The following is a 23,980-nucleotide window of genomic DNA, read 5'->3' as shown; positions in this document are numbered from 1 at the left end:
TTATTTTATTTTTTTTACTTTTTTTTTATTTTATTTTCGCTTGTTTCGCATAAAATAAAAAACCCAGTACGGATTAAATACTACCAAACGAAAGCTCTATTTGTATTTAAAAAAAAAAAAAAAGAGAAATTTCATGAGTACAGTGCTACATAACAATGCAGTTGTCATGCAAAATGTAACTGCTGAAAGCTGAAAATTGGCCATGGCAGGAAGGGGGTAAAAGTGTCCAGTAGGCAAGTGGTTAACTCAGTGCAGCTGAATACAATTAAAGGAACATGCCTATGTTTTTCAATAAGGTAAAGATTTCCCTTTTTTTTTTCTTTTTTGTTTTATAGTCCGCATAGATTGTGTCGGGTGTAGGATCTGCATTTAAAGTGTGGTTATCCTTTTTAAATTGTCTCCTGTTATCCATATTTACCCTAAACTACTAATTGTAAATCATTCAGTAACTTCCATCAGCCACAGGCAACAACCAGTTTCAGTGCTGCTGAAATTCTCTTCATTGTGCTGGTGGGCTGCAGATTTTTTCTATAGACCCCAATAGTGATGCCATCTAGTCTGAAACCACCACTTTTCCCATTAGGGCCTAAGAAGAGAAGTGTGTGAGTGCCAAGTATGCTATAACCCAGACTTGGGCAAATTGTGTCCTCACTGAGGAAGCTGACAGGTTCAGAGAAACATGCTGACAGATGTCCGCTTGGAGAACTGAAGGATAGCCTAAGGAGCTGATCAGTACAATAATAATCCATGGAACCATGGGTTGATCACACGAAACCCACGGTACTCCTGTGAAATGATCCTTAAACTCAGCCCTCCACAACTGTCCCAGCTTCTCATGTGGCTCCTTGGGAAAATGAATTGTCCACCCCCTGCTGTAACCCATTAGCTCAATGAAAAGGACTGCAGAATTGTAATACTAAGCAAACTGTTCTGAAAAATGCATAAATAAACTTTTATACTTTGTTACAAGAAACTGTCATCTATGATTGCAACAATTTTACATTCCAAAATGAAATAGTTGTGTTGCTCCACACCAGTGCTCTCATAGTTGCGAAGCAGGTGAAACCGAGAAGGATTACGTAGGTGAAAAGTTATTTGGAATCTTCTTAGATAATTTACATCTGGTGATTCACCTAAGAAAGCATTTCAGTTTGGAGTGAGACTTTTTTTTTTTCTTTTCTTTTCTTTTTTTTTTTTTTCTCTGTTCATATCATTTGCTGCAATATTTTATGTAATTGTATTTCATAATATATGGGTACTGGCTCTTGAAAGGCACCATGAAAAGTGGCGATGACGTATGATTAAGAGCAATTTTTTTTTTAACAATGCTGTTCTGAAAGAGGAACTATTTGGGAGGTTTGGAGGGAAGGGAAAGACCTATTTGTATGCATTGAAGTTACATTTCTATGCATTGAAGTTAAACTATAAAGTGGGTCTAGAAAAGAATCAACCCCTTTAAAATCACCTTTTTGTTGCTTTGGACTTTGAAATGAAGACACACTTTTTTTTTTTTTTTTAACCAGCTGTATTTACGCAACATATAACATATAACATCCAAGTGAAAGATAGAACATCCAACATGTCAGGAAAAAATTAAAACCGAATCACTGAGTCGGAAAAAGGATCAGTATTTGTTGAACCACCTTTTGCTTTAATTACAGCCTTAAGTCTCCTAGGATATGTCTCTACTAACTTTGCACATCATAGACTTAACAATATTTGCCTACTCTTATTTGCAGAACTGCTCAAGTTCATTTAAATTTGGTGACTGTTTTGAGGACTGCAGTCCTTCAAGTCATTCCACAGATTTTCAATGGGATTGAGGTATAAGCTCGGACTAGGCCATGCAAGAACATTCACCTTTTTCTCCTTCAACCACTGTGTGGTCATTTTTGCTGTGTGCTTTGGGGCATTGGCATGTTGGGAAGTCAACCTTCTTCCCATTGACAACTTTCTAGCAGAGGGCAGCAGATTTTCCTTGAGAATTTGACAGTATTTTGCCCTATCTGTTTTTTTCTTCTATCCTGACAAGCGGTCCATTCCTTGCTGAAAAGAAACATCCCCATAAACCAATATTACCACTTCCATTCTTTACTGTAGGAATGGTGTCATTTGGATAGATTTCTGCCAGACATATTGATCATTAATTCAGTTTTAATCTCATCTGACCAGAACACCTTTTTAAATGTGGCCTCAGAAACTTCAAGGTGTCTTTTTGTCAAAGCTCAGTCATCACTGCATGTGGCCTTTCTTGAGGAGTGCCTTTTTTTTTTTCCTTCCAACTCTCCCATACAAGCCACGTTTTGTGACGGATTTGTGATATGGTTGTCATATGCACACAATAATCACTCTGTCATAAATTTCCACAACTGCTTCATAGTTGCTGTAGGCCTCTTGGTAGTCTCTTTTACCAGTTTGCTCCTGGCTCTTTCATCCAGTTTAGAGTGACGTCCTGATCCAGGGAGGGTCTGTGTTGTACCAAATACCTTCCACTTCCTAATAATAGACTTCACTGTGCTTCTAGGCAATGATAAAACCATTTGAAATTGTTTTGTATCCATCCCCTGACTTGCCTGTCCGCAATTTTATCCTGGAGAGTTTTTGACAGTGCCTTGCCATTCTTAGTTGACTGATTTGCTTTAGTTGCACTATCAGGTACTGAAATGCTCCAGGAAAGCTCTTTTCATGCTGGGTTAATCAAAATGGCCACAGCGGATTACAGTTGAATGTCAAAGAGCATTGTGTGCCATTGAGAAGGTGATTAGCTGCACTTGATTGAGTTTACAAGTCCCTTTTAGGAGGCGGGTGATCCTTTTTCCAACTCAGTGGTATTTTTTATTTTTTTTTATACATATAGGTTCATGTTATCTTTCACTTGGATGTTTTAAATTGTAAGTATTGCTGGATAAAATAAAAACTGTCTTTGTTTCAGGGTGCAAAGCAACAAAATGTAATTATTTTAAAGAGCGGGTGATTCTTTGCTTACCTTACCCATTGTACATTCTGCAAAATCCATGATTCGAAAACCACAGAAACCTATGTGGTTCTTTGAACCCCAGTGAAGAGTGGCCATGCTATGGGGTGAGATTAGATTTGCCAAATACATATTTGAAGATAATGCTAGGCTTACTAATCGTGGTTTGTAACTGAGGTAGGGCTGGGGGTGGGTCATTAACTATGGGAGCTATTTGATATGCTTTTAGGCAAGCCCACACATTGAGTATTTGAAGTATCATGATACACTGGGGGGTGTTATGATTGGCCTTGTCATAAAATTTAATCTGCAGGAAAGCCAAAACTCCCCAAAGCTTGGGTTAAAATGTTACATTCTGAATAATCTTCCATTTCGAATTGTCCCATGGAAACCTCCCAGAAAAGGCACTGAAGAGACTGCAATATATAGTTGTGCTCATAAGTTTACATACCCTGGCAGAATTTATGATTTCTTGGCCATTTTTCTGAGAATATGAATCACACAAAAACTTTTCTTTCACTCATGGTTAGTGTTTGGCTGAAGCCATTTATTATCAATCAACGGTGTTTTACTCTTTTTAAATCAGAATGACAACAAACTACCCAAATGACCCTGATCAAAAGTTTACATACCTTGGTGATTTTGGCCTGATAACATGCACACAAGTGGACACAAAGGGGTTTGAATGGCTATTAAAGGTAACCATCCTCATCTGTGATCTGTTTGCTTGTAGTTAGTGTGTGTGTATATGAAAGGTCAATGAGTTTCTGGACTCCTGAAAATCTTTCATCCAGTGCTACACTGAGGTTTCTGAGTCATGGGGAAAGCAAACTAATTGTCAAAGGCTCTGCGGGAAAAGGTAGTTGCACTATATAAAACGGGAAAGGGATATGAAAAGATATCTAAGGAATTAGGAGTGCCAATCAGCAGTTTTCATACTCTAATCGAGAAGTGGAAAATGAGGAATTCTGTTGAAACCAAACCACGGTCAGGAAGACCAACTAAAATTTCAGCCAAAATTGGTCAGGATGCAAAGAAAAACCCACAAATAAGTTCAGGTGAAATACAGGACTCTGAAAATGTGGTGTGGCTTTTTCAAGATGCACAATAAGGAGGCACTTGAAGAAAGATGGGCTGCATGGTCGAGTCGCCAAAAGAAAGGCATTACTACGCAAATGCCACAAAGTATCCCGCTTACAATACACCAAACCGCACAGAGACAAGCCTTCTGGCACAGTCATTTGGAGCGATGAGACCAAAATTTAGCTTTTTGGCCACAACCATAAATGCTACAAAACTAGTCAACCAGGCCTATGATGAAAGGTACACCATTCCTACTGTGAAACATGGAGGTGGATCGCTGATATTTTGGGGATGTTTGAGCTACAAAGGCACAGGAAACTTGGTCAGAATTGATGGCAAGATGAATGCAGTATGTTATCAAGAAATACTGGAGGAAAATTTGCATTAATCAGCCCAGAAGCTGCGCATGGGACGTACTTGGGCTTTCCAACATAATGATCCTACAGTAAACACAAGGCCAAGTCGATCTGTCATTGGCTGCAGCAGAATAAAGTGAAGGTTCTGGAGTGGCTTTTAGTGATCGGGTACAATATGGGCCGCAATACCCAGTATATTGTATGAAAGTCTTCTGGTGGAGGGAAAGCCAAACATTTACAGTATTAGAGTTGTGTTCAGAACAAGAAGTGAGGGGAAATCTTCTAATCGGGTAAGGCTGCCTAAGAGGGGGATTCCCCTCACTTTGAGAACTTTCCACTAAATTGCTGTTGCATCTTTGGGACAGGAGATTAAGGGAGATTTAACCCTTCCTTATTCTATTCAAAAACTAAAGAGAAAAGTTTTGGCTGTACATTAAGATTTAGAACAGCTGTCTATATTCTGGGTGGGTGTTCATATTCTGTTTTCTTGTGCCTTGGGTGTTATAAATTTCTTTCATTGTATGCTCTTCCCTTTATGTCTCAAGATTAATTATTCTGTGTAGTTGAATTTGCATTTACCTATCTTTTACATTAATCTTGCTATACTGTAGCAATGGCAGATGCTTTGCGGTTTCATAATCTAGTTATCGATCGGTTCGTTCCTTACTTTCCTTAACTTTGTAAATAGAACACTGTTCTCCGGGCCAGCTCAAATAGTGTAGAAATAAGGAGCAGCCTCAGCCTATGTTTCTCTGCAAACCATGCCCATTGACACGTTTCGCACCACCCATCGGAGCTTAGTCATAGAATCTCTTTCCTCAGCACTGTTGGATATGAAAGTGGAAGAAAGAGAAGCAGACTCTCTAACTGCATAGCATGGCAAAATGACTATTAGAGATACCCATAAATATTGTTTAATCCATATGACTGTCTTATTTGAGTTCCCAAATTTGTCATTTTACTGTTGGGGGGAATTTTGATCACTCAAATTAGAAAATAATTTGTTAACCCTATGCCCTTGATTAACCAACACGATCTCTTGCTCCATCCTCCTCCCTTGTCCTTAGTTTCACAGGTTTGAACCCCATTCTGATTTTCTTGTCGGAGTATGGTCAAATGCATGGCCAATTGCCTTAAATCCTTTTTTTTTTTTTTTTTCTTGCGAACATTAAAATTCAACAGATCTTGATGAAGTCATTAATGTGTGACTGAATGCAAATGTTTGTGCAGTCTGTACACACAGTAAGTACAATTTTGCAGTAGCACTTGATGGCAGACACAAGATTATATCCAAAATATTAAATATATTCCTATCCTGAAGTTTGCTGTACTTCGCCTTTTCAAAATGATTTAGAAATGGAAATCTCTGCTACCCCCTACTGTTTGTTTTACATTCTTGCAGCAGCTCTCATAGTAGCAATCTACAGCATAACAGGGTGGGAGTTATCTTCCTAAATAGTATGGCAAGTTTGATATGTTCCGTTTGCACTCCTTTTTGTAATATTTTAGGAGTGGTCAAATGTATATTGCTAAATCGACAATTCTAAATTTGATTTTGATCTATCAAAACATGGTATAAATCTCCACCTGATCAAATTCAAATATACTTCCAATGCAAACATGGTTCATGTTGTGGCTTGGCAGCATTCTCTGTCCTCTAGACAGTGGCACCCTTTGCACATGCATGAAAGCAGGAAGATTACCCTGCTTACGCTGCCCCAGAAGGTGGCCTATTTGGTGGCTATCACCTCTGTGTGCCTGGGTGTTGGAATTAGCGTTGTTATGCTGTTCACAGAGATAAAGTGGTTCTTGGCTCCTGTCCGTCGTCCTTTCCAAAGGTTGTCTCTGATTTTCATTTGAATGAAGACATTGTGTTGCCTTCCCTGTGTCCCAGGCCAAAACTTTTGAAGGAAACTGCCTTGGACGTGGTCCTGGCAATTAGGGTGTACCTGGCAGCTTTTTTTTTTTTTTTTTTTTTTTTTTTTTTCTTTTTAAGACTTTTCAGAAAGGGTTGTCCATTTCCAGCTGGATCAAACAGACAGTGATTCAGGCAGATTCCATCAAGGGTCAGGTTCATAATTTCCCTGTCAAGGCACACTCTACTCAGGCGCTCAGTGCCTCCTGGGCCTTCTGTCATCAGGTGTCAGTGAGGCAGGTTTGCAAGGCAGCCACCTGATCGTCTGTGCACAGTTTTACAAAGTTCTATAAAGTGGATGTTTTAGCATCTGCGGATGCTTCTTTTGGCTGCAAGATTTTGCAGGCTGCTGGACCTGGTCCTCTTTGAGGGTGTATTGTTTTCAGGTAGACTCCAGTTGTTTTTGTTTGAGCTCCTGTTTACCTGGTTAGCTATAGTTTAGCCTTGGGAATTTTTTTTCACTGTTCCCAACCCTTATGTTTTGACACTGCTTTGGGACATTCCAATGGTTAAGAAGATCAGGAGCCGTGTCCATCAAAGAGACACCAAAGAGAAAATGGGAGTTTTGCCTTACCGTAAAATCCATTTCTCTGATGTTCATTGACGGACACTGCACCCACCCCTCTGTGGAGTTGTAATTCTTCTGATGCTGCTTGTAACAAAACCGAGTACCTATAGCAGAGCGAGGGAGTATGCCCCCTGGGACTGCCCATAGGAATAGCCAGACTTTTTTTTTTTTTCTTTTTTTCTGCCTAGTATCCTACTCCTGTAGGGGGCAGTATAACCCAATAGTTAGATTATCAGGAGCTGTGTCCGTCAATGAACATCAGAGAAATGGATTTTTCGGTATATTGCAGTGTTTTAGGACATGCTTGTCCAAGTCTCTCCAAAGTTTGGCCACTTGTTATTTATATGTAATTTTGTGTGTGTGGTGGTGTGTGTTTGTTTTTTTTTTTTTTTTGTGCTGATTTAGTGACTTCTGCATTCGGATATCATTTGACTTTTAACCACAGACCCTTAAGTGGACGATGTCATATGACGTCTTTAGGTCAAAGTGGAGATATCTGAATGATGCCTGCGATTTCCCTCTCTTGTAAAAGCAATCATGTTGGCTATTATGCAGGCAGTGGGAGGGGACACCGGTGAGGGAGAATGAAATGGCCGGCGGCAGCTGTTTTACCATAGAGCTGACCGTAGACCAGATGGTCTTCAGCCATCTGACTTCCAGAGGTCAAGAGCGATGTCCCTTCTGGTGCCGGTAGATGTAAACAATGCCATTTTTTTTAGCTGGAAAGCCTGAGATTGTGTGTGTGTGTGTGTGTGTGTGTTGGTTTTTTATCCCATGCTTTCCAACATAGAGGAGAGATCTGGGGACTTATAGACTCCAGATCTCTCCATGAAGAGGACCTGTCATGCCCTATTCCAAGGGATGTTTACATTCCTTGTAATAGGAGTAAAAGTTAACAAAAAAAAATAAAAATCAAAAGAGAAGTTTAAAAATGAACAATAAAAAAAATTAAAGCGTCCCAGCGTGCTCACACACAGAAGTGAACGCATACGTGGGCCACGCCTGCATATGTAAACTGTGTTCAAATCACTCATGGGAAGTATTGCCGTAAAAATTAGAGCGAGCGCAATAATTCTAGCAAAAAACCTCCTCTGTTACTCGAAACTGGTAACCTGTAAAAAATGTTTAAAGTTTACCCTTTGGAGATTTTTAAGGAACCAAAGTTTGGCACCATTCCACAAGTGTGGGCAATTTAAAGTTTGACATGTTGGGTATCGATTTACTCAGTGTAACATCATCTTTTACATTATACAAAAAACTTAAGCCAACTTTGGTGTTTTGGGGTTTTTTTTTTTCTTTTTTTGCCCCCTGAAAAAAATTGTATTTGAAAAATTGCTGCACTTATACCGTGTGACACAAATTGCAATGGCCACCATTTTATTCCCTTGGGTCTCTGCTAAAGAATAAATTAAATAAAATATTTGGGGATTTTGAGTAATTTTTCTAGCAAAAAAATAGATTTCCGAAGTCATCCTCCCTCCAGGACGGTCACATGAAAGATGTGCTCCACCTCCTGCAGGAAACACAAGCGCATATAGGTATAAAAAGGCCGCCCACAGGCTATCACTCATTTCTTGTCTTTCCTGCATCCTACACACACCAGCACTGAAGATAAACACTCTAGTGAAGAGATCCCCATCCCCACGGTCATTAGAAAATCACTAGCATGGTGGATCAAGGAAGACATGCTGGTGGATGGCAGGTTCTGGCTCCTACCTACTCAAATCTGAGTAACCACAGACGCAAGTGCATATGGATGGGGGGCCCACATGGGGCAGCAGGTCAGACAAGGGGTCTGGGAAGCAGACTGGCCAGAAACCTCTTCCAACCTAAAAGCCGACGGCAGTAAAGAAAGCACTACTTGTCTTCCAGGAGGTGGCGGTAGGAAGGCACGTCCAGATACTGTTGGACAACGTCACCATGGTGGCCTACATCAGCCACAAGGGGGAGACCCCTGATGAGGGTAGCCCACGACCTCCCTAGCATGATCAGAAATACACCTGCTATCCCTTACAGTGGCCCACATCAAGCGGACAAACCATGCCCTTGTGGATCTCCTGAGTTGAAGAAAACTAGACCCAGCAGAATGGGAACGGAATTCCAGGATCTTCTCAGTACTAACCTTGAGCTGGGGCACCCCAGAGGTTGACCGGTTTGCCACAGCAAGAACAAGAAAGTGGAGAAACACTTCTCCCTGAGAAGAGAGGGAGACTCCCTAGGAGTAGACTCCTTGGGGTTCCCATGGCAGTTCAAACTTGCTTACGCTTTTCCTCCAGTTTAACTTCTCCCCAGAACAATCAGGAAGATTAGATTGGAAAAGATAAGGGTTATCCTACTGGCCGAAGAGGGCATGGTTCATGTCATGAAAAAAGATGGCGGAAGAAGATCTTTGGAGCCTGCCGATTCAGAACAATCTACTAGTGGAGTCGGGAGCATTCCACCCACAACTCCAAACCCTAAAAACTATCAGCATGGATCCTAAATGGCGCACTTTACTAAACAAAGGACTCTCTGCTAAGGTAGTCAAGACGCTACTACAGAGCAGAAAGCCAGCAGCATGGTAAATCTATGCAAAAGTTTGGATAAAATACACATCAAAAATGTCGCCCCGAAAGCAGAAATCTGCAAGACCTGAACACCGTTCTAGACTTTCTTCTAGCCGGTGCAGAAGCTGGGCTAGCAGTCGGCGTTTCTGGATATGCCGCTCAATGATAATCCTCTAGTCAATCTCGAGATTCTGCCCCAGTGGGAGCATCAGGGTGGCACCCTGGGATCTCTCCTTGCTGCTCACGGCCCTTACCGAGAATCCCTTCGAGCCACACTCGGACATTTCTTTAAAGCACCTGACTCTCAAAGCAGGTTTGCTAGTTGCTATCATTTCAGCCAGATGGGTAAGCGAATTACAAGCTTGATCGATAAAAGAACTCTTCACAATTTTTCCGTATAAGCTGGTGGTTAAAACGTCCCCTAAGTCACCTCAGCGTTTCATCGAATTCATGAGGTCATATGACCACCTTTCTGTCAGAACCCCTCTAATCTGGATGAGGAAGCTTTCGCGACACTAGATGTCAGGAAGTGCATCCTTCACTATCTGGACGTCCAACGTTTTAGTTCGGATGCACTCCCAAAGGGAAGCCGGCATCCAAAAATTCCATAGGAGGGTGGATTAGGATGGCAGTAGAAACAGCCTACTCCTACTCGGGAGAATTCCAGTCCAACAAACCTGAAAGCACACTCCACATGCTCGATCACTACTTCCAGGGCTAAAAGGGCTGGGACATTTAATGAACAGATTTGCCACCTGGTCCAGTGACTCCACATTTGAAAAATAACTACAGGATCGATTTGTTCTCTGCCCAAGATATGACCTTCTGTCAGGTCATGCAAGCGGTAGTCCCACCCTAGGTAAACATCATTGGGGTTTCATGCGACTGTCCTGGAGGAGGACTTGGGTAGCTCGAGTTATTGCCTGATACTCTTTTACTGGAATCCTTCAGGACAGTGCCCCCCCCCCCCCCCCACCCTTACTAATGGAAGATATTTGGTTACATATATCAGAACGTTAGTGTTGCTGTCCAGGCAATCTTAGTACAACTTAGGGGCAGCCTGTGGGCGGCCTTTTCAAATATGTATGTGCTTGTGTTTCCTGCAGGAGGTGGAGCCTCTCATGTGACCGTCCTGGAGGATTTCTGGAAAGGGAGTTATCGGGTAATACCTGAAGCTTTTTATGTTTAGGAGAGTAGTGCCAGAATAGGCCTGGGCCGCTCAGCGTAGCTGTGTTAAGAGGGGAAAAAAAAAAATTGTGTTCAGGTGCGGATTAGATACTTTGAATACATCTAAATACACAAGAAATTCATCAGGGAAAACCCGGCAATTTTTTTTTTTTTTTTTTTTTTTTTTATAGAAATTACCTAGCAAGGATGAAAACAATCAGGAGTGCTGATATGAATAAATCCTAACAGCATCTGATTTTGTGCTAGGAAAAGCAACCATTTCCAGCGCTCAGAGCTCCTCCACAGGGAGATGGCTACACAGGCAACATGTCTCATACATGACCCAATGCTTGGCGAATTCAGCTCTCTTCAGATGGGGGAATCCAATATGGAACTACAAAAATAGAGGAATGCACAAACACCTAGTGCGTTACCCGAGTAATGGAACCAATAAAATGCATACTCCCAAAAGTACAATAAAATGGCATGCAAGTCGGAAGATGCCATAAGGTGCGATGTGCAAAGGCTCCAATAACCTCCCATGTACTAGCGAGCTGACTCGTGTCTGGGTTGCACCCCCTTCCTCAAAGCGGTAGGCCCCTGAAATGCGTCCGATTGCTAGTACATGGGAGGTTATTTGGGAATTTTCACCATTATGGCATCTTCCGACATACATGTTATATTATGTTATGTTCCATTATATTGGTTCCATTGATTTTTGATTAAAAACGTTTTACTCGGGTATTGCACTAGGTGTTTGCGCCTTCCCCCTCTGTTGTTTTTGTAGATCTGATTTTGTTCTGTTTTACATGCAAATATGAGGCAAATAAACAACTGATTGGTTGAAGACTGCACCTTCTAAAGCCCCTGGGAAAAATTAGTTGGATTATGCTGTTTACATTATTTTGGCTTTTTAGTTTCTGTAATGATCATTATAGTTTACTTTTGTATTTTAAAGGGTATTTTATGCAGTAAACAGGTCCTCTTCATTGCTAAAGCGTTCACTCTGCTCAGTCACCACATATTGGAAATAAATATCACACGCAGCACCAACTGCCTTTACTCAACCTGTGATGAACAAATTTTACTTTTAGACAAAACACTTTATTTTTTTGAGAAGTTTGGTTTGTGCTTGTATGTAAAGCCGGTATTAACATGCATTTTAATAGAATCCAGACACTGCTATGATAACATAATGAGCTCTTTCTTTCCGTAGGTGTTGTCTTGGAAACTAATGCCAGAAAATTACCCTCAAAGTGATCAGCCCCCACCTCCTTCGTACATATATGGGTCACAACATCTGCTCCGCTTGTTTGGTAAGAAAGATCTCTCATTAAATGGCTAAAAGCAAATTCATATCATTGACAATTTCTATAACCCCAGTGGCAGACTTCATATTCACAGTGAATCCGCTTAGATTGTCAAAACTGTAGTTTGAATGCATGAAATATATTTTATAAGGTTTGTCATTTCTCAACAATTTAGTTTTTTAAATCCATTTGTAGCAACAGCCTGGTTAATGACGGCAAGCCTTTTCTGCATTTAAAGCGGAATTGGATCCTACAAATTGTCATTTTTAATATGGCCTGTTCTAAATAGTGAAATGTTAAGTGTTACTAAATGGAAGCGATTTTATTTTTCAGATATTGCTCCCTTAGCACTCTCTGCCACCTTAGAACAAGAACGGATCCAGCTAGAATTCTTATTGCTTAAGTCTGGCCATAAATAATGCAGTGTACAAAATTTTCATACAACATTTTCATACTTGTACCCACCCCCTTCAGTGTGCTCTGTTGCAGTCAAGGGGTCTGGGTTATTGTGGGATATAATATTCTCTTTAGTGGGACTATATATTATGTTTGACGATCTGCCACTAGAAAATACTCCAACATATAATTTATCCCAGCAATTACAAACAAATTGTGCACGAGCAGCACAATATGGAGGGGGCAGAAGAAAATAAGGCTTTATACCAGAGAAAGGTGTGTGGTTCTCCCCCCCCCCCCCCCCATCCCCGAATACAAGGAACAATCCACCTTACAGGATATGTTATACTTAATCTCAAAATCTGATAAATGTCATCGTTACCCAAAGTTATTATTTAAAGGAATTGTATGTTTGTGAAAAACCATATCCACCATGGCCCCAAAAGGGGATGTACACATTGATATTCTGTGTTTTTATCCAGGTGTATGTGAGTGCAATTATCCAGTTATTGGGTTTCCTACCACTACAAGCTTACAGTGACACGCTCTCCCTCTCCCTGTTTTCTGTTTTTACAATTCTATACTTTTCAAATGTAGTTTCAAGGCTGATTCCCACATGCCCATGTATTAGTTAGCCTGTCTCTGATTGCCAAAGGGACAAGACCAGTTCCTGTTCCAGGTCACACAGCATCCATTGCTCACATTGCCATCTGCTCTGTGTCATATCACAAATGTGGGGGTGCTAATGTAAAAAAAAAAAAAAAAAAACATCCGGCTGCATGGTGTGCTCTGTGTGTTTGTAAATGCTCTGCCTGTTGGAGTCAAATCTATTTACTGTGTAATTTTCAATGACAGACCCAGGGATTTGTGGGATATGTAGTTTCTTCACAGGTAATGTTAGTTCTCAGACTACAGACACAGGTCATACATTAGACTGTGCAGTGTCTTGCTGAATTCCTCATACACCAACTGAAACTGCTGTGCATACAGGACAACAAATGACACCATGAAACTACATGATCAGTTCATATGTTATGCAGGTGAAAAAGAGTGCAGGTAGGAAGGGTTATAGTGCCGTCAACCACTGCCAAGAGTAATTTTTGTGTTTTTCACACGTTAAAATCTAGATTTCTGATTCTAAATTTGCTTAAAACTCCAAGAACATTCTATGTTTTCTGAAAGCAGAGGCCCAAAGTGACATAACCGTCTACGCCACTTCTGGTTGTAGTCCATAAAATTTACTACACTTTGGTGTTCCTAACTATTCTGTTATCTATCTATGGTGGCTGGAAGGAGGATGGAGGTATATTGTAGGTCACTTTAACATGGTTTGTTGGAGCACTGAATTTTTGAAGCACTAAATTTGCCAGAGACTTTATTTTTTTTTCTTGTGTGTGTGTGTGTGTTTATGTATGTATGTATGTATGTATGTATGTATGTATGTGTGTGTGTGTGTGTGTGTGTGTGTGTGTGTGTGTGTGTGTATGTGTGTATATATATATATATATATATATATATATATATATATATATATATTATACAGTGGTGATCGAAAGTTTGGGCACCCCAGGTAAAAAGTTGTATTAATATGCATTAAGAAGCCAAGGAAAAATGGAAAAATCTCCAAAAGGCATCAAATTACAGATTAGACATTCCTATAATATGTCAACAAAAGTCAGATTTTATTTCCATCATTTACACTTTCAAAATAACAGAAAACAAAAAAATGGCGTCTGCAAAAGTTTGGGCACCCTGCAGAGTTAATATCAGGGTTCGTACGGTCATGAAAATCCTGGAAAAGTCATGGGATTTTGACAGGACACTTTCCAGGCCTGGAAAAGTTATGGAAAATTAGTAAACCCACTAAGTTTTGGAAAAGTCATGGAATTTTTTGCAACTATATAATTTAGAAAATGCCCCCTGTATTCTGTGGGAGCGGGGGACAGTAAGTGGACTATTTTCTCTGTTTCGGGTTTAGGCGGATTAATCAGCCGCAGCGCACTGCACAGCTGAAGCCTGGTCACTGGTCTCTTCAATAGGAATAGACCATGACAGGCTGGGAACTCTGCGGCGGATTGATCCGCTGAAACCTGAAACTGAGAAGACCGTGCACTTACTGTCCCGCTCCCAGGGGCGTACCAGCGGGGGGGAGGGAGGGGGTCGCACGCACTGGGGGGGTGTCAGCCTGCCCACTCGGATCGCCGCACTGTGGGGTGTCAGCCGGGCCACCCGAATCGCCGCACTGTGGGGTGTCAGCCGGGCCACCCGGATGGCCGCACTGTGGGGTGTCAGCCGGGCCACCCGGATGGCCGCACTGTGGGCTGTCAGCCGGGCCACCCGGATGGCCGCACTGTGGGGTGTCAGCCGGGCCACCCGGATGGCCGCACTGTGGGGTGTCAGCCGGGCCACCCGGATGGCCGCACTGTGGGGTGTCAGCCGGGCCACCCGGATCGCCGCACTGTGGGATGTCAGCCGGGCCACCCGGATCGCCGCACTGGGAGGTGTCAGCCGGGCCACTCGGATCGCCGCGCTGGGGGGTGTCAGGCCACACTAGGGGGGTGTCAGGCCGGTGTCCGCATCTCCGTGTGAAGAACTTCTTGGAAGCGGCAGGAAGGTCAGTGCCTGAGGAGTCTCGTTTTGTTTGCTGGATAGGAGGGAGATGGGATTGAGCAGCTGCATAGAGATGAATTGAACTTTCCATATTTATTCCTCATGCTGTCGCTGAATGCTTGTTACTCCTCTCAGCAGCTGCAGGAGGAATATGGAAAGTTCAATTCCATCTTTATGCAGCTGCCCCATCCCCCTCCTATACAACTTCCTTTGCTGGCCCCCCTCAGTGTTCTTTGGCCCCCCCTCAGTGCTAATAACCCCCTCAGTGCTCTTTAGCCCCCCCCCCCCAGTGTTCTTTAGCCCCCCCCGCCCGTTCTCTTAGTCCCCCCCCCCAGAGCTCTTCAGCTCCCCACAGTGCTTTTCATCTCCCCCCCCCCCCATGCTCTCTGGCTCCCCCAGTGCTCTCCACCCCCCTGTGCTCTCTGGCTCCCCCCTCAGTTATTTCCAGTTCACCCCCCAGACAGTGCTCCCCAGTTCCCCCCCCTCCTCCCCCTGTGCTCTCCATCCCCCTGGTTTTCCCTGCTTCCACCCCCCTGCGCCTTTCAACCCCCCTGCAATGCTTTCCAAACCCCCCCTTAATTCTCTCCAGTTCTCCCCCCCTCCGTGCCATTCAGCTCCTCCAGTGCTCTCTGCTTCACCCTGTGCTCTCCGGCCTCCCTAGTGCTCTTCTATCTTCTATCATGGGTGGTAAAGGGTTTCCGCGCTAATGGAAAAAATTAAATGTATGACTGCAGCCTACCTCAAAATATAGCAAGCTAGATTTAACAAATATGGGGGGGAGTGGAGGTAAGTGGCGCTGTCTAAAATAGAAAATAGGGAATATAAATATATTGGTGGGTCAATTTATATTGTGTAATAAATAGAGTAAAAAGTGTTGAAATATTAAATACACAAAGTAAAAAGTGATATACAGTGAATAATTAAAAATATAAAGAATGTTGAAAATTTTTCAATATTTTGTGAGTGAATAGTGGGAGGTGGAAGTAAAAAGTGTATAAAGTTATTCCAATATAAGTGTCACAAAAATAAATAAATAAATTCTGTGTGTAACAATCAAATGTGTAAAACTGAGCCACTTATAAAACACACTTATAAAATCAATAAATAAAGTGATACATTGTTGCATAAATAAATTAATTGAATATCGTTAAATTACAGTGCTCTTATTCAAGTGCATACATGTGCTAGTGATCAGAGGTTATATATCAATATTTAAATTAAGTGAATCAAATTATAACAAATCAGATCATATGCAATGTCCCAGCAACTTGCGTAAAAAGTCCAAAAAAAAAAAAATTATAAAAAATATATAAAAAATAAATAGTGCCACAAATACACAATCAGGTGTAGGTAAGTTCCAAAATAGAGAGGAGGGAAAAAAATATAATGTCAGGAGAAAGTGGATTCCAGAGATTCAGAAATGGTGGGGGTGCTCAATATGGAAATAGGTGCTCCCCTCCTATTGATCCCGCACTCACCAGATGGTGGTACCCCTACGGGGGTAAACAGCGTTTGGGGTGACTCTCAGAGGTCCCTCCGAAGGCTGGCTAAGTATCCACTTAATCCCGACCTCCTATCATATGCTCTTCTCCAGGGTAATTAATAAGTGAAAAAACCTCATAGGCACTCCGATATGTAAGGGAGATATCCGGATGAAAAGGAAGAAAAAGGCTCCAATAGTGAAGTATTGTAATAAAATGGTGCTTTATTAAATCATAAAATACAATACTCACATTTAATATAAGAGAAAAATGCATGTATGTCCTAGGGACCGCAACACCCTCGTGTAGCGGTTGTTCCGGGATGCGGTGCGTTCCACCGGCCGGATGTGCGTCTGTCAACAGGAAGCGGAACTGGCGTGACCACGCTCTACGCGTTTCGTCATCAATGACGTCATCAGGAGCTGCTCCTGATGACGTCATTGATGACGAAACGCGTAGAGCGTGGTCACGCCAGTAGCATTTAAAACCTTTTTAGATTGACATCACCTGGTCTTCCCAGACGATGATTGAGAACAATCCATGACACTGGCAGGTCTCAGCCTTGCAAAGGGGGCAGTGCATGCTATAAATTCTGCAGGGTGCCCAAACTTTTGCAGACACTTTTTTTTTTGTTTTCTGTAACTTTTGAAAGTCTCAATGATGGAAATAAAATCTAACTTTTGCTGACATATTATAAGAATGTCTAATCTGTAATTTGATGCCTTTTGGAGATTTTTCCATCTTTGCTTGGCTTCTTTATGCACATTGATACAAATTTTTACATGGGGTGCCCAAACTTTCGATCACCACTGTATGTATGTATGTATGTGTGTGTATGTATGTATGTATGTATGTGTGTATATATATATATATATAATGTGTGTGTGTGTGTGTATATATATATATATATATATATATATATATATATATATATATATATATAATATATAATATATGTGTGTGTGTGTATATGTATGTATAATTTTTATAAGATATGTAGGGCTTTGTTTTTCACTGTTTGTTTGTTTATATTGAATGATTAGTTGGTTAAAGGCTGATTTTCATTGTATTTTAGGCCCCGTTCACACAGGGGCGATCCGACTTGGGGGGGGGGGGCGACCTCGGAGCGGCCGGCACGGACTTCATAACATTGAAGTCTATGACGGTCGCCCCAAAGAAGCTCCAGACCCTTTTTCTAAGTCGGAGCGACTTGTGTCGCTCCTATTAGAACGGGTCCGCAGCTTCCCTATGGAAGGCGACCTGTGAGGCGACCAGGTCGCCTCACAGGTCGCCCCAGTGTGAACGGGGACTTAACATCACCAGATTTATGTTCTTATGTGCACAATATCTATTCATGTGATTAGTTTGTTATAGGCTGACTTTTAATTGCATTTTTCAATATACATACATGCAGTATCTCACAAAAGTGAGTACACCCCTTACATTTTTGTAAATATTTTATCTTTTTATTTGACAACACTGAAGTAATTATAAAAATTAAGTAAGTAATTTGAACACAGCGCAAACCCAATATCAGTAATCAAAGCCTCAATACCAACGTGCCTAAATAACACAATCGTACTTAGTGTGCAACAATTAATTAAAAAAAATAGGACCCACCTTAAATTAAAAATCTAAAGTGCAACATACTTACGTTTGATTACATTCAACGTGTAAATAATAGTCCAATGTTATAGACAAACATGTGACCAGTGAAAAACCTTCAATGGTATTAAAAGTGCTTCCGTGCCAAAAATTGCTGATGTGATGACAAGCATGTGGCCAGTGAAAGTCCTCAGTACTAGAATTCAGAAAGAAGTGCTTCCATGCCAAGATGCTGAAAAATATCTAAATGACGATATGCAGTGCTCAGCGTTCCATCTAGATTATCCAGCCTGTCACCCAGGCCGGCAGTTGATTTGTAGATCTCCCGAAAGAAAAAACAAAAAAAGACGTAAGGAAGGAGAAAAAATTGCTAGGACCAGAGATTCCAGCCGGGAGCCTTGGGCCCTTACTCCAGACTAGATAGATTAGAACTGATTACCTAGAGCAGAGGGGGGGTGGTTATATACCAAGCTGAGGATGGCCCATGGCAGAACAAAAACACCTGGCTATGCCCAAGTCCTACTCCTGGATGAGGCAATATAACTTAGGAATTAGGATTTATGGAGCGCTGTCTGTCGAACTCAGAAATGGATTTTACGGTAAGTACAAAAATCCAATTTTTCTATGATAAGTTCCATAGTGCCATAATATTTTATTGCTGATTAAAAGGCTTTTCATTGAAATTTCAGTTTTGGGAAGATACAGGGATTTGACAATATATGCAACTTTTATCCTCTGCTTACTCCCCCCTTTTTTTGGATTACTTTACAGTTATGTAAAGGTATATTTTACAAATGTACTATATCAGAATTATAAAATACATACAGTAGAATAAAGGTTTAAATCTGTCAAAATGGTGTATTTTTTGGGTGACATGCTGCTCTCATTCTTTCTCTGTGGTTTAAGAATTAAAAGAAAAAAACTGAATCTCCAGCTGTTCTCTATTAGAGAAATTACAATTTACATCATTTTACCTCGGGGAATATTTTATTGGCTTTCTCTGGGATTAAATGTGTTATATTGCCATATATTTTCTATAAGTTCCATAGTGCAGCCCTCAGTCGACAGATTGCAACCCACAGTAGCCATAATGTGACCATTTTCAACACTTCAAAATTTTTATGCTTGGTTTAAATGAAAATTATATATTTTGAAATGTCTTCAAAATTCAGCAATTTTTTATTTTATTTTTTCCTAGTGAAACTTCCTGAAATAATGGGAAAAATGTTCTTTGATGAGAAGAACTTAAAGGTTTTGCTCAAGCACTTTGAACTGTTTCTAAGGTATGTGAATAGTTCAAACTCCTGTACTGGACTGCCATTTAAGCCTATGTAACATGAGGAGCTGTGTATGTTTGCACAATAAGAGAAGGGTAGGTGATGAGTATGGTTTAGATTGGACATACCTTTTTCGCACTTTGTGGAGTACCTATCTATTTGTAGAGAATAGTAAAAGATATGTATGTGTGTGTGTGTATAAAATCTATATATTTTTCTCTCCCCCCCCCCCCCCCCCCCACAACCTGCATTTGTTCTATGTTTAGTATATTGTGTGGATGTATAAAAAGAAAATAGTTGTGTTTTTTTTATTTGTTTTATTTTTTCATTTAACTATACTTTAGATTGTTTGTTGTTTTTTTTTTTTTTTATCCCCTTTTTATAAGTTACCCCCCTCAAAGTCTTAAGCCAGCCATAGACTGTTTCATATCCCTGCTGAACCAGCCGATCTTTCTAGCGATCAATCAACTTGGGTACAACCAGCTTGTCAACTTTAATGCAATTATTGCCATCGGCTATAGCCGTTGCCAATAATGGCTGAGTGTCCTCCTGGCCAGGACACCCCATGGTTGCAGGAAACAATTGAATCATCTATGGCTGGCTGTGTACTACTTTACATTTCTGCAAAATCAATGACCGCCTCCCTGTTGAAATCAGTTTTTTTTTTTTTTTTTTTTTTTTTTAAATGCCTGTGCATCTACATTATGGCCTAGTGAGTGGGTTTTGAGGGTATAAAATAAACATTTATGCAAAAGTTGGCAGTGACTGGGTTTTGAGGGAACAAATGTTTATGCAAAAGTATAGTGTTGGCTACAAGATTTTTTTACTGTTGTATATCTGCATATGTGTTTTTTTGTTTTGTCCTGAACAAAATTAGAGCCAGAAAATATGTACAAAACCACTACACATTGGTCTATTCACACCAGGTAGGAAAGGACTGCATTGGCACTGCAAGACGAGGCAAAATGCCTTGTCGCCTACCTGACCGGTTCACACCATCGCATTGCTGTGGTGAGCACTCCAAAAAAAAAAAAAAGGCCATATGTTTTTCCAGTGCAGTTGGAGGCAATTCACTGCTTGGCACCACGCAGCTGCAAATAGAATTTACTGAACAGTCACTGTGTGATATATTTAAATTTTGTTTTAAACAAAAATGTGAGCTGTGCGATGCTCTGTGATTTAGCTAATCAGCACTGAAGTCATTCCACTGCATTATACTGCAAACCAGCGGTTATGTTGTGTTACGACTGGTGTGAAAAGAAAAGACCCCTAAAGTGTATGTCTTTTTTTTCTTAAAATTTTTGATATAGTGGGGTAAAATTGAAATACTGCTATCTTGGCTCCGCTATAGAGATTTACCTTCGCCTCTTCCTAGGTCGCTAACCACAGTTGCAACAGGCCAGATTTGAGGCACAGACAGAAATACAAGTCTGACAGGTGTTCTAGCCTTCCCCTGCTCTACTTCTGTCTGTGTGGATGATGAAGAGTTCCCTCTCTTTATGTCTAGTAAAACAGCAGGGCAGGACAGAAAAGAAGGGAAATCTAGCTATTGGAGCCCCGGATTGCACTAAAACAACTTCATGGGGTTTTTTTTTTTTTTTTTTATCCTTTATCCAAAACTGAGAGTTTTGGCTTGACATACAGGGTAACTTGCTCCAAACTCCAGAAATATTTCACCTTTTACGTGTACATTCAAGATTTACGTTTTCCTTCATTTACCATTGGTGAGATTTCAGCGGTGGTCTTCCTGGATCCCCGTTCATAAGGCTAAAATTAAGGTGCTAGCTACAGATGCCTATCCCCCTTGTTGGGGCCTTATGTACAAGGGGCGTTGAAATCATGCGCTGGCTTTTTCATTTGAATACTGTACAGCTCAAATGCATGCTACTGAACACAAAAGGCTGTTTTTAACATACTTCTGCTGCAATGCAAATGCATCACCAATAGGATACGCATTCAGAGAAACGAAATGTAAGAATGGTCAAACACAGACTCATCCTCCCTATATCTAGAGGTCAATAGCTATCTGCTGACTTGTGTGTCTAATGTTAAAACAGAGGTGACATTAGATAACCATATTTTTTTGTAGTAGCCAGGATACATTTTAAATCCTGGTGGTAATATCTCACCACAGAACCAGTATGTGATTAACTGTATCAGCAGTCATGCATAATTGACCACTTTGTGTGGAGCTGGTCTTTAGCTTGTATTGCTTTTTTTTTTTTTTTTTTTTTATCTTTACATTCTGTTTGTTCAGTTTAGATTTTAAAAAAAATCTATATTTACACTGTGTAAATTTCTAGGTTATCTAAAATCATGTGCTCATCCCTATTGAGGCAGAATACCCTTCCTGGGTATATGTAATGGAAAGAAAAAAATCTGTGTGTCTAATTATTTGGTTTTTGATTTACAGATTTCTTGCTGAGTATCACGAAGACTTCTTTCCAGAGTCTGCCTATGTGACTGCCTGTGAGGCCAACTACACCACCAAGAACCCTCGTGCCATTTACTGAAATTTATCATCTTCATCCATTATGTGAACTGCTTGGATGCCCTATCATATTGTTGTATATTTTAGGAAACGTGAATTTGTGGAATGAACTTTAAGAAAAACACACATAAATCAACAGACAGGAAATAAGACTTACTATTTTGCTTCTCAATCTCATGTTTGGATGAAGAAATTAATGGGTTGCCATGGTTTTGCAAGTTGTCAACTCATCACATCTGTTTGGAAAAGAAAGCTAGTTGTCTTATAAGTTGTGTTTCTTAAATAAAATGTTCTATAAACAGTTGGAAGGTTTGATTTCTTTTACGGTTTCTGCATTTGCTGGTGATGTAGGAAGATGGGGTTGGTACAGTCAGTGTTTATCTGTAAGGGACTCTCGCTTAACCCATTCAAAGCAAATTGAGAAGATCTTTGAAAAACCCGTCCGCCAACTCTGTTATACTTGCCTTTGACGTATGTCCTAGCTGACAAAGTTATGACTACAGGAGGAGTAAAGAACTCGAGGGCAAACATATATATATATATATATATATATATATATATATATATATATATATATATATATATATATATATATATATTTTTTTTTTTTTTTCATTTTGGGAAGGGTTATAACCCATCTGTGTCTTAGGGAGATTTCCGTTTACATCTGGTCCCATAGCTAAAATGAGTAGTGAGGGAATTCCTTGTCACCAGAACTAGTGTCCCCATTGGAAGATTTCCCTTATGTTCCTGTTCTGGTGGCAACCTAAATTTCCCTTTCATTCATTGACTGACACCGCTCCTGTCATTCTTGACCATTGGGTTATGCTGCCCCCTACAGGAGTAGGACACTAGGCAGAAAAAACTTTTGGCTACATCCATGGGCAGTCCCAGGGGGTATACTCCCTCTTCCTGCTATAGGTTGTTTTTTTTTTTTTTTCTGCCTAGTCAGGAGTAAGGACCTAGTTTCTTGTTGGAATCTTTGGACCTGGCAAAACTTTTTAGATAGAACATTTCTGCTGGGCTGGCCGACGGGCTGGATAATCTAGATCCAGTGGTCACCCCAGTCTGGCCAACGAGTGCGTGCAGGCCTCAGCTCTGCGCGAAGTCCGCCGCAACATAGCCCGACTGGACGGGTGCTGGTCCTACGAGTTAAAAATCTCTCAAGGTCGCATTCGACCTGGCCTCGGCCTAAGTCACAGCGTTGCTCCTGGCTGACAGCCCCCCATTTCGATGGAGAGGAAGATCTGTCTGGAGCGGTGCCCATCCTCTTCCTGGTATGGAAAGTAGCTATCCCCCTTCTTTTGGGGTGGACGCTGGCCCCTCCTTGGGACTGTTGTACCCCCGGGTTCCCCTCTTTCTCGCAGGCACCCCCCTTTGCCAAGTCCCTCATCCTGCTCCCCCTCCACATATGCTGGGGATGTATTTTTTTGGGGGTGGTCTGGCCACTTTCCTGGGGTAGGGACAGGACGCTATCTGGCAATGGGGGTGTGCCATCTGCGACTGGACGATTGATTGTGCGGGGGGATTGTACCTGGTGGGGGCTCCTGCCAGGGCCCTCCATTCTACCTGGATCTGTCCTGAGGCCTGGTCTCTCAATTCTGGGTCCCTGTATGCCTCGTGGGGGGATGCCATTTTGTTGTAGCCTGTGTATTCCTATACACGGTGGCCCTGTTTATGTAGTTCATTGGCCATTTTCTTGTGATTTGCTATTGCATATAGCAGCGGCCATGACAGTGAAGCCCTATGGGTAGCGATTTCAGCCTGGGGGAGCCCCTACTTATCCCTGGTGCTGACTCCTGGATCATTTAGCTTCCTGATCACTGCACATGTAGTGTAGATTATCCTGGTGGTTGCAGGTGCCTGTGTCAGTGGGTGGTGAGCCTGGTGGGGTCCTCTCCCTTTCTCCTGAGGATCGCTCTGTGCCTTGTGTTTGGCAACCAGATGGTGCTGCCAGCGCGGTGGGGGTTGTCCCTTAGCAGTGTGTTACACTTTTTTGTGGGGTCCTCCTGGTGACTCATGGAGTCTTTGGAGCACGTTTCCCCATCTGATCGCCTCTCTGAGGCTGCGGGGCTCTCAGGGTCCCAACCATCTATGCATGCCCCCCGCCATTCCCCTGCCTCATCTGTCTCAGAACCTGAATCTGATTCGGGCCCCTGCTGACATGGGTCACTCTTCTGGGTCTGTGACCATGCGCCTGG

The 23,980-nt window shown here is 41.5% G+C and overlaps 1 protein-coding gene across 2 annotated transcripts in view; it reads left to right on the top strand.

Annotated features, from left to right (window-relative positions):
* MSL3 (MSL complex subunit 3) overlaps positions 1-22,051 on the top strand; it is a 46,441-nt gene extending 24,390 nt beyond the window's left edge. The window contains exons 11-13 of one of the 2 annotated variants that reach the window (XM_082246775.1): positions 11,826-11,925; positions 19,210-19,294; positions 21,702-22,051. In XM_082246775.1, the coding sequence (XP_082102901.1) occupies positions 11,826-11,925; positions 19,210-19,294; positions 21,702-21,801 (285 nt within the window). In that variant the 3' untranslated portion in view covers positions 21,802-22,051. The remainder of the gene's footprint in view (positions 1-11,825; positions 11,926-19,209; positions 19,295-21,701) is intronic. The other variant, XM_082246776.1, reaches the window with a different exon arrangement.
* The last annotated feature ends 1,929 nt before the right edge of the window (positions 22,052-23,980 follow it).

This window comes from Pelophylax lessonae, assembly GCF_965119305.1.
Source record: "Pelophylax lessonae genome assembly, chromosome: 2".
Classification (NCBI taxonomy): domain Eukaryota; kingdom Metazoa; phylum Chordata; class Amphibia; order Anura; family Ranidae; genus Pelophylax; species Pelophylax lessonae.
Note: the sequence above shows the minus strand (reverse complement) of the source record. Positions and strands in the feature narration are given on the sequence as shown.